This window comes from Gouania willdenowi, chromosome 7, assembly GCF_900634775.1.
Source record: "Gouania willdenowi chromosome 7, fGouWil2.1, whole genome shotgun sequence".
In the NCBI taxonomy this organism is placed as follows: Eukaryota; Metazoa; Chordata; class Actinopteri; order Blenniiformes; family Gobiesocidae; genus Gouania; species Gouania willdenowi.
This window is the reverse complement of record NC_041050.1, coordinates 29,052,981-29,071,003: the sequence shown is the minus strand read 5'-3', so window position 1 is coordinate 29,071,003 and position 18,023 is coordinate 29,052,981. Positions and strand designations below refer to the sequence as shown.

General features: G+C 36.6%; 2 protein-coding genes across 3 annotated transcripts in view; one reads left to right on the top strand and one right to left on the bottom strand.

Annotated features, from left to right (window-relative positions):
• The window catches only part of lmbr1l (limb development membrane protein 1-like), a 26,941-nt gene extending 15,565 nt beyond the window's left edge, over nt 1-11,376 (bottom strand). Inside the window, exon 1 of the mRNA XM_028452950.1 lies at nt 11,145-11,376. Coding sequence (XP_028308751.1) covers nt 11,145-11,207 — 63 coding nt within the window. The 5' untranslated portion in view covers nt 11,208-11,376. The remainder of the gene's footprint in view (nt 1-11,144) is intronic.
• On the top strand, nt 10,785-18,023 carry dnajc22 (DnaJ (Hsp40) homolog, subfamily C, member 22). Of its 2 annotated transcripts, none has more exons than XM_028452953.1 (4): nt 10,785-10,883; nt 15,821-16,412; nt 17,223-17,515; nt 17,626-18,023. In XM_028452953.1, exons 2-4 carry the CDS (start codon nt 15,869-15,871, stop codon nt 17,800-17,802), a joined length of 1,014 nt encoding a protein of 337 aa, XP_028308754.1. In that variant the 5' UTR covers nt 10,785-10,883; nt 15,821-15,868; the 3' UTR covers nt 17,803-18,023. The 2 variants fall into 2 exon arrangements, with proteins under 2 accessions (XP_028308754.1, XP_028308753.1); XM_028452952.1 differs by lacking the exon at nt 10,785-10,883 and adding an exon at nt 13,202-13,295.

Here is an 18,023-nt window from a genome sequence, read left to right as displayed (position 1 = left end):
TGTTCTACAGTGGAGCCGCTGCTCAAACAAACTGGGCCAAATATACACACCTTCAGCTTTAGCTGAGTAGTAAATGTTTTTTTTAAGTCTTTGCATCAACCCCAAATCAGTTAAATGTACATATTACAGCCAAGGGCACTATCACTGAAATTAGCAACACATAACCCTACCCAACAAAAAGTACTTAAATATCAAACAAATTAGCACTCTAGCAGTATAATATACTCTATAAAAATGCTATTTTTTGTAAGGCTTGGTCTACTTTTATCCAACTTTAATGTTGTAACTTTAAATAGTCATTTTCTATGAAGGCAACCGCGGGAAAATAGTATAGAAAGCTCTGTAGGGATGACCGTACATGTTTTCCAACCAAAGGTATTTCCCATTTCGCTCTGCATTTTTGAAGCCTTTCACTTTTTGTCATCTAATTTCATTTCATTTTCATTTATTTAAAGCAAATAGTGTGGCAAGAACAAAACAAAAGTATAGGCTACACAATAATAATAACACTACAGTGACGCTTGAAATGGAGTGGGGAGAAAGAAAAACTTATTGAACCCCAACCCAATCTATCAAAGAATTAAAATAAACAAAATAGCTGCATCCTAGGGCTGGGCAAAAAAAATATTTAATCAATTGATCAAATATGTAGATAAAAAAGTTTTTTTTTTTTTGCAAATTCGAGTTTAAATAAAAATAATTATTATTATTTTAAATATTTGTTTTTCCCACCAGTTTTTTCAAACTTTTTCGCATTACGATGAGAGCCAGCCCCCTCTTTGTTTACATGTGTTTACCCTTTGAGTAGGCTATATGTGTGCCACAGGCATGTTCAATTTTTTATTCGCACTATGCTGAGATGCTAAGGGAAGAGTTTATTATTTTTTTAATTGTAATGTTATAGAATATGTAGTTATCAGATTTCTTAATCAGAAAATGTAAGATACTGTGAAGTTGCTGTTGTACTTTTTCTTAAACCTGGGTTAAAGCTTGAAATTGTTGAATGACAGAGCCTCATTTACTTTTTATTTTGAGATTGTTCTATGCATTTTAACTCTTGAGGACAATCACAGCAATAAAGTTGCACTTTTGACAATATATCTGATGTCTGCAGTCATTTTTAAGTGCATTAAAAAAAAAAATCGAAAATTGAATCGAATCTGAGATTTTATTTTAGGCAAAATCGCCCAGCCCTACTGCTTCCTATTCAATTTTGTCAAAAAAAAAAAAAAAAAAAAACTCTTTAAGAAACAGTATTACCGTTGCATAGTGACACATATTATACAGATAATGGCACAGATAAAGATTTTCAAATACCAACAATGGTAATGGGAATACCACAAGGGTAAGCAACATCTAATCCAACTGTTCACACAACATGAATACAAACCTCATGATCTTTGTTTTGTGATCAGCCATTTTGCTTGTACAGACATTTGAAATGGTGAATGGTTTGACATTGCTTTAGTTCGAGCCCCAGACTCAGAAAAGGAGCACTGCTCCTGTATGCCCATCAAGATGTGGTTATCTCATTGGGTCCATATTCCGCAGACAGAAGCATTTTGTGTGTGTGTGTGTGTGTGTGTGTGTGTATCTAATAACCATCCGTTATGCAACCAAAATGCCCGTACGGAAACAATTCCGTATGAAAACACATCCTTAATAAAAGAGAAAAAAAAGCCATCCAAGGTCAAAGAAAAACACACACGATATCAAGCTACTTTATTCGCAATATTAAATCCAAGACAACAGAAGGCTCTAGCAAAGATGCAGAGTATGAAAGCGAGTTTAAAAAGAGTAAATAATAAGTGGTTATTTAAATAAAACAGACTTCTGTATTGAAGAAAAAAGGGTAAAAAGTTTATGTTTTCCTAGGCCTTTACCTGGATGAAAATATCACTTTGCATTTGTATTATAAAAATCTGTCAAGACAGTGAACTACAAATGTAATAAAATACAAATTTTTCTTATTGGAGTAACTTAAAAATGATCATTTATTATTCCATAATTCAAATATATATTATTAGATTTTTAAAAGCACGACTTAACTCTGAGATGCTCTTGAATTTAGTAAAAGCCCTAATGGTTGAACCCACCACCTTCTTAGTGTAAAGCAGGAGCCAAAGCAGGTAGATTATCCCCCACCAAACTAATTGGCTGTGTTCAGAATTGCACACTTACGTGCCACTCATACTTAGTCTGATGTCAAATTGAGTATGTAGTGCGTTCCAATTCGATAGTATGGAAAGATTGAGTACGCAAGAAATACACGAATGTATACAATATTTGGACATTTTTTAAGTATGCACGGTGTACACACTAGTCATACTCAACTGACATCTCTGCATCTCTTATTGTGTTCCATTAGTTGTTTTTTTTAATGCTTTCGTAAATTGGGCTCTTGTTTTTAAGTTACCTAGAAGTTTAGTCAGTAACACAGTGGTGGGTCTCCGAAAATCTCAGAAATGTCGGCATGAAATGTGTTTCCGTCAGTTTTATGGACCAAATGACCACATGTTGATATTATACTTGGTAAATTTCTCGCTTAAAATGCTTTCAGAACTTTCGAAGGTGGATAAGTAACGGAAATATTTAGCCTCAGTGTGCTTCCGCTTTTTATTGTGTAGGTTCGAAATGCATCTTGGGGAACAGCCCATCCTTATAATACTTATCGTACACAGTAGGCTTGGGCTGTAATACCGTATACCACGGGATCATAAAAATAGCAACGATATCAGTTTCAATACTGTCATTTAAAACAAATGCAATGCACTTATATAGAAGACAACAATTGAATATGAAATATAATTTATTTCATGCCTAAACATGATTCTATGTCCAGGAGCACTTATGTGTTGAATGGGTTGTCGTTAAGTGACAGCGCGGAGGCGAGACCGCTGAAGCAACTAGATTACATTCAAATAAATGTAAATGACGCAATCTAACGTTATCTCCCCTCAAGCGGCGCGACTTGCGTGATTTGAGCGACTTGGTCAACTCAACTCAACTTGAGGGAGGGGCAGCAGCCCCTCCTTCCCGCTATAGTGAGACGGTTGCAGAGAGAGGCTTCCTCATCTTACCAGGGCAAAATTAAAGCAGTTAACTTCTTATATGCCTACATTCTGAGTGAACTCATCCTTCAGTAACTCCGTAAGTTGATCATTTAAACAGTAAAAGCAGCGCTGTTAATGATAAGTGCTGTAAACATATGGCCGGAGAAGAAGGAAAAGAAGTGATCAGACTTCTCTCTCCTGTCACTCGGCTCCGTAGACAGACAGCGACAAAGACAGTGACACAGACACACACACAGTCGCATTCAGTGTGAACGCACCATGAGCCTTACGTCATAGTTTTTTATTAGTCACGGTAATACCGTATACCGTGGTAAAACAGGGAGGAGGTTTGACAGTATCAAAATTTGGATACCGCCAACGCCTAGTACATAGCAGACAGTGTGTACTCATTGAGTGTTTAGTGCGTAGTACGTTAGTATGTGATTTCGAATACAGCCATTAAGACTAATTATCTTGATTACAACATTACGCAACTTTTTCAAAGATAAAGCACCACCGTCACGCTGATTGATGTATGAGTAGATGCTGCCAGATCACAGGTGTCAAACAAAACATTTCAGCCCAGCAGCACTGTGGGCGTTGAGCATGAGGCTTAGAGAAGAAAACATTTGTCCCTCAGGTAACTGTAACAAACAAATAATAGGGGTGTGTGAGCCGTTGACAGGTGTTTAACCTGTTTGTTTTTTGAAGACACAAGACCAAAATCCTGCACCCTTGTGACAAAGACTAAAAAGCTATAGAGAGGTTTCAACCAGTGTCTGAATAAAAATGAATGTCACTAGAGCAATATTTCCCAAACTTTTCTGTCTCATGTACCCCCGAGGCCTCTCTTCAGATTAGGAGAACCCTTTTGTCGCTCCATTTTAGTAACCAGTAACCTTTCTTGTTTTATTTACATGTTGGCCTCTAAAATCTCCTACATACGGTGGCTGGGAAGTGTCAGGTGAATGCATTTACAGAAACGAACACAAATGCAAACAGGTCACAACACGAATGCAAACCGGCCACAACGGAAGTGTTTCCGACGGACCGTTATTACAGTCGGACAGTCGGACGGGTATTATGATATGATAGCCTGATATGAAAAATTTAAGAGTATCCTAATCAACTTTCACTTACTTTCATACACATTTCAATGTCTTCTTCTTGTTCTTCTCTGTTCTGGTGGGTTAAAAACATCCGCCAGAAACGTGTCCGTCTGTAATACCGGTCCGTCAGAAACACTTCCGTTGTGGCCATTTTGCATTCGTGTTGTGACCTTTTTGCATTTGTGTTCATTTCTTTAAATGCATTCACCTGACACTTCCCGGCCCCCGGGTTTCCGCAACGGAAGTGTTTCCGACGGACCGGTATTACAGATGGACACGTTTCTGGCGGATGTTTTTAACCCACCAGAACAGTTAAGAACAAGAAGAAGACATCGAAACGCGTATGAAAGTAAGTGAAAGTTGATTAGGATACTCTTATATTTTTCACATCAGGCTATCATATCATAATACCCGTCCGACTGTCCGACTGTAATACCGGTCCGTCGGAAACACTTCCGTTGTGGCCGGTTTGCATTCGTGTTGTGACCCGTTTGCATTTGTGTTCGTTTCTGTAAATGCATTCACCTGACACTTCCCAGCCACCGTACCTACAGCTTGAAAATGTCAACCTGTACATTTAACGCACACTAAATATCAATTCTGTGCATTACAATTATTGTAAATCAGAGAATATATTTACCTCAATTTTTTTGTAATGTGCATAACATGTTAGTAACAATTTAGTAGGATATTAAGGCCACAATATTCTTTATTCCATTATTGAAGTTTATTGTTAACGAGTGAAAAAGATGTTGGATGAGCATGTACAATGTCTGAATTAGGCTAAAAAATTACTCAGCATGATGGAAATAGATTCATCAATGTTTCCAAGTACCCCCTGCAATGTGTTCAAGTCCACGTACCACTGGTTGGGAACCACTACACTAGAGGATGATATTGCGTAACATTATTTGGGAAAGGTAAACAATTCACACCTTTGGAAAACCTCTGTCACGTTATGTACCAGGAGGAAACCAACTAACGACACTTGGACTAGAGCTAAATTTATCTCAATGTCTTAAATAGAACCTAAAACAAATTGGTTTGGAAACAAAAAGTGGTAATGATAGGTATCATACAACAAAGAGCTGCACACAACACCTAATCAGCTCAGTCTGGGCATTGTTTAACAATTCTGTGTAATTTAGCAATGAGCAAGCTGTAGGTAATCCTACAATAAAAAAAGGCCAGGAAACAAAGAGGAGGAATTGGGTGAGAAATGCACGCAGGGCGAGAGAAAGAGCGCGTTTGTGCTAACACGTGCAGATTGGCATGTATCAGGAGCTGGCTGCACAACCATACAGAGCAGAGCTTAAAGGATTTTAGCATGAACGTGGACATGTCTGTGTTCAACACAATGTTAGTAAACAGGTTTACCATGACAATGCTTTATGCTGACTCAAACAGCAAAAATCAAACCATCACATTGTTGCAGGAAAAAATAAAACTAGACAAAGGGATTTCTTTGGTAGGCTAATCTTCTACCATTAAAGTTCCATTAATATCATTGGTAGATACGGTAAAACAGATAAGGGAATCAGGCCGCCCGGGGTGCACATGCACCCTTGATCTAAGTTTGTGTGGCCCCCTAAGTAAATCCCAAAACACATGAAATGACAGAAAAATACACAAAATACATATTTTTAATAACCCACAAAATGACTCTAAAAACACACAAAAATGACTGCAATAACACAAAACTACAATAAAAAGTACGGTAAACAAAATGACTCGGAAAAAACATACATTGCAGAAAAATCCACGTCACTGTAAAAAAACACAAAATGACTCCAAAAACACACAAAAAGACTGGAAAATCCACAAAATGACTGGAAAAAACTTACATGACAGAAAAATAACAGCAAAAAAGATAAAGTGACTGCAAAAACAAACAAAACTACAAAACAATTACTAACATAACTTCAAAAACACACAAAAGGGCCACAAAAACAGACAAAATGACTGATAGACAAAATTACAAAAAAAAAAACACACAAGATGACTAATAAACATACGACACAAAATAAATGCACAAAACATAAATTATTTCACAACAGGAACAACATCCAAACATTCAAGGAAAAATGCTGACAAGAATGTTGGTAATGTGGCCCTCAGATGAGACTGTCATAAAAGTAAAAACAGCTGTAAATATTTCCCAGACTTCTTAAATCTGGGGTCAACCCTGGTCCTGAATGGCTCGTCTTCCATGCTTTACTGCTGGTTATCAGCAGCACTGAAATCTACAGTAATGATTAGAGTTGGATATGCTGGGACCTGGGAGACAGTCTAGTGTAGATTGCATGTTCTAATGTGATACTGGAAGGTGTTAATAATTACTTCATTCTGATAAATACCATCAAAAATACCAATTTTTTAGGTCTTTGACACTGTGAAGCCACATTGATTGGGCAGTTCTTTGTTTTCCCGTTCCAAGTTCAATAGAAGTCTAGTGTGAGTTGGACTCAACCTCCTCTTCTGTAGGAAGAATGGCCCCCGTGCTGTTGTATTCTTTGAGTGGGTGGAAATAGCAGATCAAAGGTATCTTTGGATAAATGATGTGTTTTTTTACTGTGACAGACAATAATCCACCTCAACTCCTCAGGCACTGGGTGGAAAGCTTTGGGTGTGCACGGAAAGGCTCTACCGATCAGATTAACTTTTTAGATCCAACAGAAAACTTTCCAGATGCTTTGATAAAAACAGATGTTAACCAGTACTTAGTGGGTTTGCTCTGTTTCTTAACCAGTCCTCTGAAGAACTTTCTGCAGTTTATCAATTTGAATGTATGTGAGCCAAACGGGCCTATTGACACACGTGATTAGCATTGACAAAGTTTTGGGTTACTTAAGACATCACATGGTATTAGCAAAAAGACGTTTTCCTTTTCTGTCAACACATTTCAATGTTTTTATTGGAAGTGACGCAACAGATAATTCCAGTTTGGTTCTCCCACACATGACTTCAATAAAACAAGTCCTGTTGCAGAACCCGTTCCAGGGTAAGTACATAAAGATAATCAGGCTGTTTTTGTTCCGATTTTCCCGCTTCCCAACCAAGGATGGCAAATGCCAGATTATTTTATGTCCTATATAAGATTATCCTGTGGTCTATAAAGTGTTAGGAGTGAAATTGTTGCAATAATCAGCGCTGAAACATGTTGGGCCGAAAATTAAAAAAGTTAAACCTATTCAACATTTACGACTTCATGTGTGTGTGTGGGGAAATCCGACAACTCCCGACTCATGACCTTGCGTTCCAGGCAACTCGGAACTCGCCATTTCCAAGTTAAAAATTCCGATCTCTGACTTCAACCAAGCTCAGCGGCAGCATGTTGAAATACCTCAAACATGACTGACGGTATAATTTTAGATTTTTCACCCTGACTTTACCAAGTAGGAGACCCAACTTCAGGTGGCGTTCCATGTCACTTTTTACAAGTAAGAGCTTGGGAAATCCTGAATTCTGAGTTTCTTGGAATGCAGCATGGGATGACGCTGTTAGTAGGGCCGGGATGACGCGTCAATGTCATTGATGACGTCGACACAAAAAATATGTCAACGCAACATATGCACGCCAATGCGTCGTCTGACCAAAACAAAGATGACAGAGCCGGAGAAATAACTAATGCGAGTGACTCCTCCGAGTTTCAAAAGTGCGAGGCAGTGGAGACACGCACTCGTTGTTCCCCGTAACCCTCGTCCTTTATCCCAGGTGTGACCGGACGGCAGCGTAACAACGCGACAAGGGGGAAACACCCGCCGTGACATCAGCGGCAGCGCACACGCACGCACGCATTTTCATGTGAATGAAGAATTAAAAGATGCACTTTTTTCAGTAAGCTAGGCCTATGTGTTTTCAACATAAATATTCAATTCTGTTGGTTGAGGAAGGACACCATGACGGCTCCCACTGCCTTATTATTTTTTATTGAACGCTACCTCTGACTCTGAATGCATTATTTTGTACTTTTATATTCTTACTTGAACTTTATTTTGGAATTTTGAGTTGAAGAGCAATAAACATAGATTGCAATATTATGGAATTCACGTTTTTTTTCTCTTTCATTTTAGATATGTAAATCAACGAGTATAAACTACTTTTAGTCAATTAATGGGGAGATAATCGATAATCGAGTCGAATAGAATCGAACTGGAAAAATTAATCGTTATATTAGTCGATGCATCGAAAAAATAATCGCTAGATTATTGGTTTAAAAAATAATCGTTGATCCCAACCCTAGTTGTTAGATCTCATTTGATCACGCTAAATTTCTGGATTAGAGGATAGTTGGTGGTTGGACAGAATTGTTTTGTGTGTAATGTGCTCTATCAAGATTCTCGAAGCACACACACAGTACCATCAAAACTGTTCTATGTCTCATTTTCTATCTTCAGATTTAGATAATCCATATACATTAACCATGTTTAACATAACCCAATGAAAAACCAACAGTTTATAAAGTGTTATATATGATCCTGAACTATTATTGATTGTTACTGTAATATTGTTACAAATGTCATATGTATTGTTTTTCATGAGATGTAAGCTTTGCAGTAGCACTATACTTTTTACAGTAACATTAATCCATTTTTTTTAAATTACTTTTTAGTTCTTATTATGTTGTGAGTGCCACTTGAATATAACATTGTGTTCCATTTACTTATCTTTGTTCCAAGATTGGTTATTGTGAACCAAGCTTATCAATGGAATGCCTGACCTAAAGCCATTATTGTCCAGAGGAGCCGTTGCAGACTCAGCTCTGAAAGCAAACACGACGTAAGAGCGATGGTAAGCCAAGGACGTGAAGCTCGGCTGCGAGTATTTGTAGATAAGGAATTTATCATTTTGCACCATATTTGTTTTATTCACTTTTAAAACTGGGACTACTTAACCCTGTGCGCAGCCATGTTGACATAACGTCATCTGTGACGTGATAAGCTCCTTAAAGTCCATTGAGTTCTATGAGAGGAGAAGCATTTAGGATAATTTTGCAGCTTTTTCAGTCAAAATGACAACTTGTGCTGCTTTGAGTTGCTCTAACAATCAGTAAAACTTTGAAAAAGTCGATGTAAACCTCTTTAGTTTACTGAGAGATGATAAAATAAAACCGTGACCCAAAAAATCTGTGGCCACAGAGGGCGACAGTTCCCACTCAGCTGTTTTGTAAACACCATTAAGGCATTCTTGTTATACATGCTTTTATTTTTGTTGTCATTTTGTGTGCTTTTCTGTATAATAAGATGTATGGAGTCATTTTTTTTATCATTTGGTGTGTTTTTGGAGTTGTTTTTGAGTGGTTTTGGAACTATTTTGTGCATTTACTTGTACTATTTACCAAACATGTGGGGCCGCTAGTTGCCAATGTCTGTTCTAGTGATAGGCCGGATTTTTTTTTAGAATAGAAAAGTACTGAAGTATTCGATATCTGAAGTCATTAAGCAAAACTGAGTTTATACAAGATGGCCCTGCACAGAAATCCTTGTTATATAACTATATAAAATTACAATATCACTTATATATATGTGTGATTTTGTAATTTTCAATATCGCCAAAAAACAAACACTCGATATATTGCTCAGCTCCGCTATAATCGATTTGTTTTAAGTTAAAGCAACCCTGCAGTTAGTTTAAACATCCTGCAAGGCAATTTAGCTACAGCTTTACTGCATTTTTGTTTATTTGTTTGTTTAACGCCACTTGCACTTTAGTTTGTATTATTCTTTTTGTATTGTGATCACAATATTTTATGTAAAAAAAAATACAACAACTATATTACTCATGCATGTCTTATTTGTGTCATTTAAAAAAAAAAAATTCTGTAAAACATGGTGTCAGCATAAAACAGGTTACCTTTCAGGGGTGCGTCTTAGGCAGGGTTGGGTAAGTTACTCTAAACCTGTAATATATTTATATTACTAGTTACTGGGATAAAAATGTAATATATTTGTATCACAAGATTAGTTTTTTAAAATATAACTGAGTTACACTACTTTGAGTTACTTTTGGTCCAGAACACTAATTACATCACACTGATAGTGTCTAAGGTTTGTTTCAAATACTTTTGCTGTTTCAGGAGCAGAAAGCTCTTTTTTGTTCCCCATAAGTTATATTTAACTATAATAATCATCTTTTTTTCCTCAAATAATTGCAAACAGTGAAAAAACAAAGCAAATACGCACTTCAATTAAATATGCATGTAATGCAACTTGAGTTACTTTAATTGTAACGAGTAATTTATTACCACTTTTCACTTTTGTAATGATTTACACTACTGAGTTACTTCAAAAAGGAATATATTACTGTAATATATGACAAAAAATAACTAGTTACTCCCAACACTGGCCTTGGGTCTTTACCTTACTGTAGTTACACATACAGTGGCTCTGTGTCCCATAAATCCACACCATGCAAATGCAATATAAAAGGACACCAATATGTTCCCATTATGATCTGACTGCAGAGCAGGTACATGGAATTTAAAGTTTCTAATCTACACAGAGATGATATAATCGGAGTTTATTGGTGTCAGATAGACTTAATGCAGTGTAGTACTGTGTTTTATGGCAGCACTGTACATACAATAATCACTGTGTGAGCTCTGACTGTCCTCAGGGGTAAAGGTCTGCCTCGCTGTAACTGACCTGAACTTTCACTGAAGATTCCAACCCAGCAGCGATTTCTTTATGGCTTTACAGGAGACATGGACATGAGATGAGAGGTTTAAAAAAAAAAAAAAAAAAAACTATAATAATACATGATTTACTTGTAAAGATGGTGCCACGCCTCTAATTAATACGCAAACGTGAGTTGTCTTGTGATTACAGACTTTTATTAAAATTGTGTTTTTTGAATCAAACTGATACAGTAACTGTAGTGTAAAAGCAGGGCTTAGGGAAACGACTAGTCTCTGCATTGTTAGTGTCCTGTTCAACCCCCCTTCATATACATTTTAACCAACGAGGACTTCAGCTCCACTTACTATGGTCTCCCGGACGCGGTTGTGGAAAAGTTGCTCCCTAACAGACACGTCTTCCGTTTCCATCCTACGACACCATAACAACGGTCCCGGACTTCCAGGAGCGACGGTTTTCTGACACGGTTCACACGGCGGGCATCGTTTGAGTCCAGGCTGGTGTGTTTTCAGACTCACTCTGAATTCTGTTACAACTGCTGCTCGTTGTAGAGGCTCAGGCAGACCTGCTGCTGCGTTCAAGGATCCTCGGTGAAACCGCCTCAAGGGGGAAGGGTTAAACATGTGGGCGGGGCTACTTTGAGATAGTTCAGGGACCGAAAAGAGTTAAATTCATCAAGAAAACAAAGGCACAATAACAAAACATTAACTGGATTTGCTTTTATGTATTTCGCTTGAAATCAAAATTGCAAAACATGTTTACATTTTGAACATCCTTGACATTTTTAAATCATTTAAACCAAGAGTGTCAAACTCTTTTTAGTTCAGGGGCCAATTACGGAGCAGTTTAATCTCAGGTGGGTCAAAGATTTTATGCTGGAAAATGAGTAATTTCAACATTATTGTGCCCTATTCTACGTATGCATAAAATACAAAATATGTAAGAAACTGACTACATCCAAGCAATAAGGGACATTTTTCAGTGCCAACAGGATCTTCACTTTAAATTCTTTAGATTTTGTGACCAATTTCTATTTAATCAAGGGAAAAAACGATTTCATAATTTGATGAAAACAGGATTTTTAGTTTTTTCAATTGTTTAACATTAAAAATGACTGCAATCATGCAATAAAAGCACCAGGAAAACTGAGAGTACCTGCAAATATTGTTGAGTTTTATTAACACAATGATTCCTGTTTTCTCTGTCATTTTTATTTGCTCCTGCGGGCCAAATTGGATGCTTGAAAGGGCCGGATATGGCCCCTGGGCCATGAGTTTTACACACCTGATTTCAACCTTTCTTTGAGGAGTTTTCATGTTTTCCTGGTGCATTGGTTCCTAAACTTTTTCTGTTGTGCCCACTTTGAAGAATGACTTTATTGAAAACTATAAAAATATTGATTAATTTTCTTCAAAACTCATTAAAAAAAATAGCATGAAACAAGCAATCACACGTTATATAACTGTAATAATAATTAAAAAAATAATAATTACAAAGAAAAAAATAGGATTCTATTTTAAAGAGGATATTTTCTGTAATTTCAAAATGTGTTTCTTTGCATTTATACATTGTGAAGTATTTGTTTGATGGGTATATTTCTTATTTGCATAGCAAAATGCATGAGTTCATTAATTATGTTCTGTATTTGCAAACCACAGTGAGTAAAACACAATTTTTATTTATTTTTTGTTCTTTCTTGTATTATTGCTCAGATTGGTCATTATTCTAAATGTTGACCTGAACATAGCCCTTAGTTTAGACCAGGGGTTCTCAACTGGTGTCACCCTGGGACCCACATTTTGCCATGGTCATTAATTCGTGGCCCTCTCTTTATTTTTTTATTTTTTATTTTTTTAGGTTGTTCAAAAACAGCTGTTGAAAACACACATACATAATCTTTTTAAAAACATAAATCTACATATTTTCGTGTGCAACATGCATTTCACAGCATGCCTGTCAAAAAAAAGTTTCTTTCAAAATAAAAGACAAGTCCAACATGAGAGACATTAAGTATTCATTTATTTTTGACCAGCTGTCTGTGACCCACACAGTACTGTTCCACCAGTTGAGAATCACTGGTTTAGACAATGACATTTCTGTGGCTCCAGCTGTGATAAAAGTTGCCCATGTCTGCCCTACAAAAGTGTAAACAACAAATGTGAATGTGTATAAATGTATTAAATTAATCTTTAGGCTGCTACTTCCCCCATTAAGTGTGCCACTTTCTAGATCATGAACAAATTAAATCTATAATACAATTTAAAAATTAAAAAATAAATAAAAAATAATACAACTTTCTAAATAAACAAAAGTCTTACTGTTTTCCTCACTACCAGATTAAATGATTTTGGCTGTGTGTTTTTGCATATGGTGCAATGAGGCTAGTTTTATAGTCATGATACAAAGTCCACCTCTTGCAGCAACAACCCACTCTCAATCCAGCAACGGAAATCACTGAAAAGGATTTGTTGGGATAAGGATTTGATATAAAGTGATCAGTAAGTTAATCTTGATTTTACAAAAAAAAAAATCCATTATTATTTAGGAAATCTCTTCAAAGACTGTTTATATCAGACATTGCAGCGGTTTTACTATTTTCAGATCCCGGCTTCTTGAACACTAACCATGACCACTTTGTGTCAGAACCCAAATCTGTGAAGGGTATTACATAAGGGTTTGAGATTAATGACAATGTCTGCCATTTGTCAAGTTACGTCTCTTGTCCTAGTCTTGTATTATTTAGTCAGAAAAGTCAATTTCAAGTCAATTCAACTTTATTTATATAGCGCAAATTACAGCAAAGTAATCTAAAACCCCTATCAAAATATAAAATTAATAAATATTTATATATATACTGTATATATAAAGAAGTGAATAGATGGAATTTTTAGTGAGCTTTCTCTGTGTTTGTTGGCCATGATGCAAGAAATTACCTGTACTGTAATTACTTATGAGGAGGTAAATAAAATATCAAAGTGCTACACTATTGAAAGCCAATGATGTGTGAACAGGAATGGAAATGCCACATAGCTACATCAAAGACGCCACTGAGAAACAAATGTCATGCCAACTCATGTCACTATGACAAAGAGTTTAGAAGACTGGCAACATACGGCTTTAAAGCACTGGGTTTTGGAGCAGTAGGGTCGTGGTGCAGAACTGACAAATAATGAAGTAATACAGCCACTTTACCTTATTTTATAGACATTATGTTCTGCTTATACCTATGTACCCTTTTACCTTGACTCCTGTAATATTGTTTGGCATCCATTGTAAATTGTTTTATGTCTCTTTTGCAGTAATGTCTACTGTTTGTCTGTTGAAAAACCTAATAAACAAATTTGAAATAATAATAATAATAATAATAATAATAATAATAATAATAATAATAATAATAATAATAATAATAATAATAATAATAATGTAAAATCCTTCACAAAATAAAACAGGCCCACAAATAAATCATTCAACTATTTCCAAATGGTGAAGAGAATGTCAGTGTTTGTGTATGTGAGCTGCCATGAGATGATATTGCTTTTAGGATTAAATTAGTGAGGGCATGTTTTACACTATTCATGAGTTGGCAATATGATCTAGTGGTGCTGTGTTGAAAATACAGTAAATCACATCTTGCTTTCAATGTCTCCTGCAGACCTTCAGTCTTTTAAAAATTAATCTATCCTGTAACAAAACTTAATACAAAATAATGACACAGTTAGAAAACAGTTAGAAACTCACTGCCTAATATAAACCTGGCATATTTTCAATTTTATGTTTTTATCATATGTTATTTTTTCTCATTTATTTTCCTTTTAAAAAAATAAAAAAAATAAAAAATGCAAGCACATTATGTCCACTTAATAATAATTCCAGTTATACTGTATGAGTAAAATTATATTCAGATACTGGGTTGTAATATTAATTAATTAATTCATTTTCAGACCCACTTATTCCTGTTCAGGGTCGCGGGGGTCTGCCGGTGCCAATCTCCGGCTCTCATTGGGCGCTGGGCGGGGGTACACCCTGGACAGGGCGCCAGTCCATCGCAGGGGTTGTAATATAATCTTTTTTTTTCTTCTGTTAGTGTGTACTTATATCTGGGTTGGAGTCAATTCTAATTGTAATTGCGTAATTGATGAATAATTACAATTATCATGTAATTCTAATTGTCATTTTATTTTGAACAATGTGTTGCTCTTGTAATCATAATTGAATTGTAATTGAGTTCAGATAATTGACTTTGTAAATGTAATTGGCATTTTAATTTAATGCAAACCGGGAGCCATGTTACAGTTCTATGGCTTACACACATGTAGTTAACAATCATTAAAATATGCTTCATATCAAGTTTCCTACTATCTGCCACTTCTCTTGAGGATCATTTTTCCATTGCTAAAAAACTAAAAAGAAAGAGAAATCTAGGGGTATACTGACCCACACCAAAATCCTCACCAGTAGATGCTAAAAGAAAGCTAACACAAGAGGAAGGTTAAGTTTTGTGTTTTTATTAAAGACTCAGTAATTGTGGTTAATTGTAATTAAACTTTATTAATTGAGAACGTATTTGTAATTGCCTTTTAGGGGAAAAATAATATTTGAAATTAGAAAAATGCTGGTCATTGTAATAGTAATTGAGTTGTAATTGAACATGGATAGTTGATTATGTAACTGTAATGGAAAAATGAAATTTAATCCAACCCTGACTCATATCTACACTTTCATAGATTCTATGTCAAGTATTCCTATTTCTGGCAGTCTAGGTGATTGTCCTTTTTCTTTACTTTTTTAAGATGAAAAGGAGGGTGGGATGGGTGGGCACTGGGCAGTTTTTAAATTCAGTTTGTCTTCATATTTAAAAAAAAAAAAAAAAAAGAATGTCAGTGACTGTACATATTTCCTGTGCTGATGTCTGTTTTAACATTTCAACAACAACAAAACTTTGGCAATCACTCAACAACCCAAAGAACAACGCTTGACTGACAACTATAGTTGAAATACAACATTTTTTGTTTTCTTATTGCAGGATGGCTCATATTTACCTGAACAGGAAGTGACTTATTGAGGTAACGGGATGGGGAAGAGTGTGATGTTGACATATGCCCTATGGGTGGTAGGTGGGCCTTTTGGCCTTCATCATTTGTATTTAGGTCGAGACAACCATGCTTTATTGTGGATGCTGACTCTGGGAGGATTTGGATTTGGCTGGATCAGAGAGTTCCTACGCATCCCTGCATATGTCAGAGAAGCCAATCAGGATTCAGTGGAAGACAGGAGAAGGCCAACAAATCTCCCGCCTCTTCACCCTGTGAGATTTATAGGTCAGGCCTGTGTCGGGATCTATTTTGGCACAGTCGCTATGATTGGACTAAACTCTCTTAGCTTCTTCTACCTGATTGTCCTACCAATTAGTGTGGCAGTAGGGGTGCATTTGGTGTCAAATGTTGGCCAACAGACCTCCGACCTTCAAAAAACTCTGACTGCTTGTCTCGTTACCTCTTCACTCTTGTATGGAAGCGCATTTGCACCTCTTCCTATAAGCCTGGCTGCCACTGTCACTGCTGCACAACATCGCAGGTTCAAACCACCAAGATCACCACGCAGCACACAGACATTAGGTGAGACTTTTGAACTCAACACCATAGCATAGGCATTGTTCTAAATCACGTGTCAAACTCAAGGCCGGGGCCAAATCTGGCCCTTTGGAGCATCCAATTCGGCCCGCACGAGAAAGTATGAATGACCCATGGCGCGTTTCCATTGGCGGTATTGGCTCTACACGGCTCCCCACTCCATACTTTCAGGACCTGATACTGTTTTTCCGGAGCGTTTCCATTGTGCACCCAACTGACATGCTAAACTGCCAGGAAATGTGCAAAATAAGACTAGAGCTGAGCCGAGTAGAGCCGATACCGCCAGTGGTAGTTCGCCAATAGAAAACATGAGTCAATGTGTAAATGGAACTCAATGATATTTGCAGGGGCTCACAGTTTTCTCTGTGTTTATATTGTACGATTGCGACCATTTTTAAAGTTGACTCAACTCAAAAATCTTACAAAATCTTTAAGTTTTCCTCAAATTATTTCACAATATAATATAAATTGGTCACAAAGTCCAGGAAGTTAAAAGTGAAAATCCTGTTGGAATTTCACTTTTCCAACAGAAAAATGTCTATTGTTGTCTATCAATGTCTATCAATGTCTATCGTTTATTGATTGGAAATGGTCAGTTTCTTACATATTTTGTATTTTATGTATACCAAGAAGCGTAAACTAGAGCACAATAAGCACAATAGTTGAAATTACTCATTTTCCTGCACGAAATCTGTGGCGCACTGCTCTGTATTTGGCCCCTGAACTAAAATGAGTTTGACACCCCTGTTCTAAATGATTTTGATTTATCCATATTTGCCATTTTCTATCCCACAGCTCCGCGGCTTTTCAGACTCACCCTGGCTTTGGTGGCTTTCTCGGCCCCCCTTGGTTTTTGTATTTTCCATAACACAACAGCTACACTGTACTACCTGTCTGACTGTATAGCAGCACTGCTGGATTTTTTCTGGTTTGTACCTTGGCTCAGACACATGCTGGAGAGCATTCTTTTAATGCCCTATCGGATATTGTGTGCGGTAACTGGAGGAGGTTACTATGAAGAGACTTGGAGAAAAGTGCTGGAAATCCTGCTCAGAGAATATACTGAGAGAGAGAAAGACGCACTGCGGGTAAGAGATGTCATAAAATCAACCAATGCTGTTCACTAATGTTAACATGCAAATGTGTATTTTTATTGATGCAGTAAAAAGATGGCAACTTGTGTATTTGGATGTTGCAGGTGTTGTCATTGCACACCGATGCCTCACTTGAAGAGATAAACCAAGGTTATCGGAAACTGGTAAAGATATGGCATCCAGACCACAATCCAAGCACGGAGGCCGAGGATGTGTTTTTAAAGATTCAACAAGCATATGAGCTTCTTCAGCGATGGCACAGGCCCCGTCATTCCAAATAGTTACTTCATTTCTTACTGGTTGGTCTGCATTGTTTTTCCAGCTTTGCTTGCTACTTTTTCTTGTGACATCAATCTCATGTCAAACAGCATTGACTTTAGTTCACACCAACCAACTCATAATAGAGTTTGGTTTTGTGTCGTATTGTATAACACAATGAAATTGGTCAACATGTGCAAAATAAAAGTTCTCAATTTATGTGAAACAAACAAAAAAAAAAAAA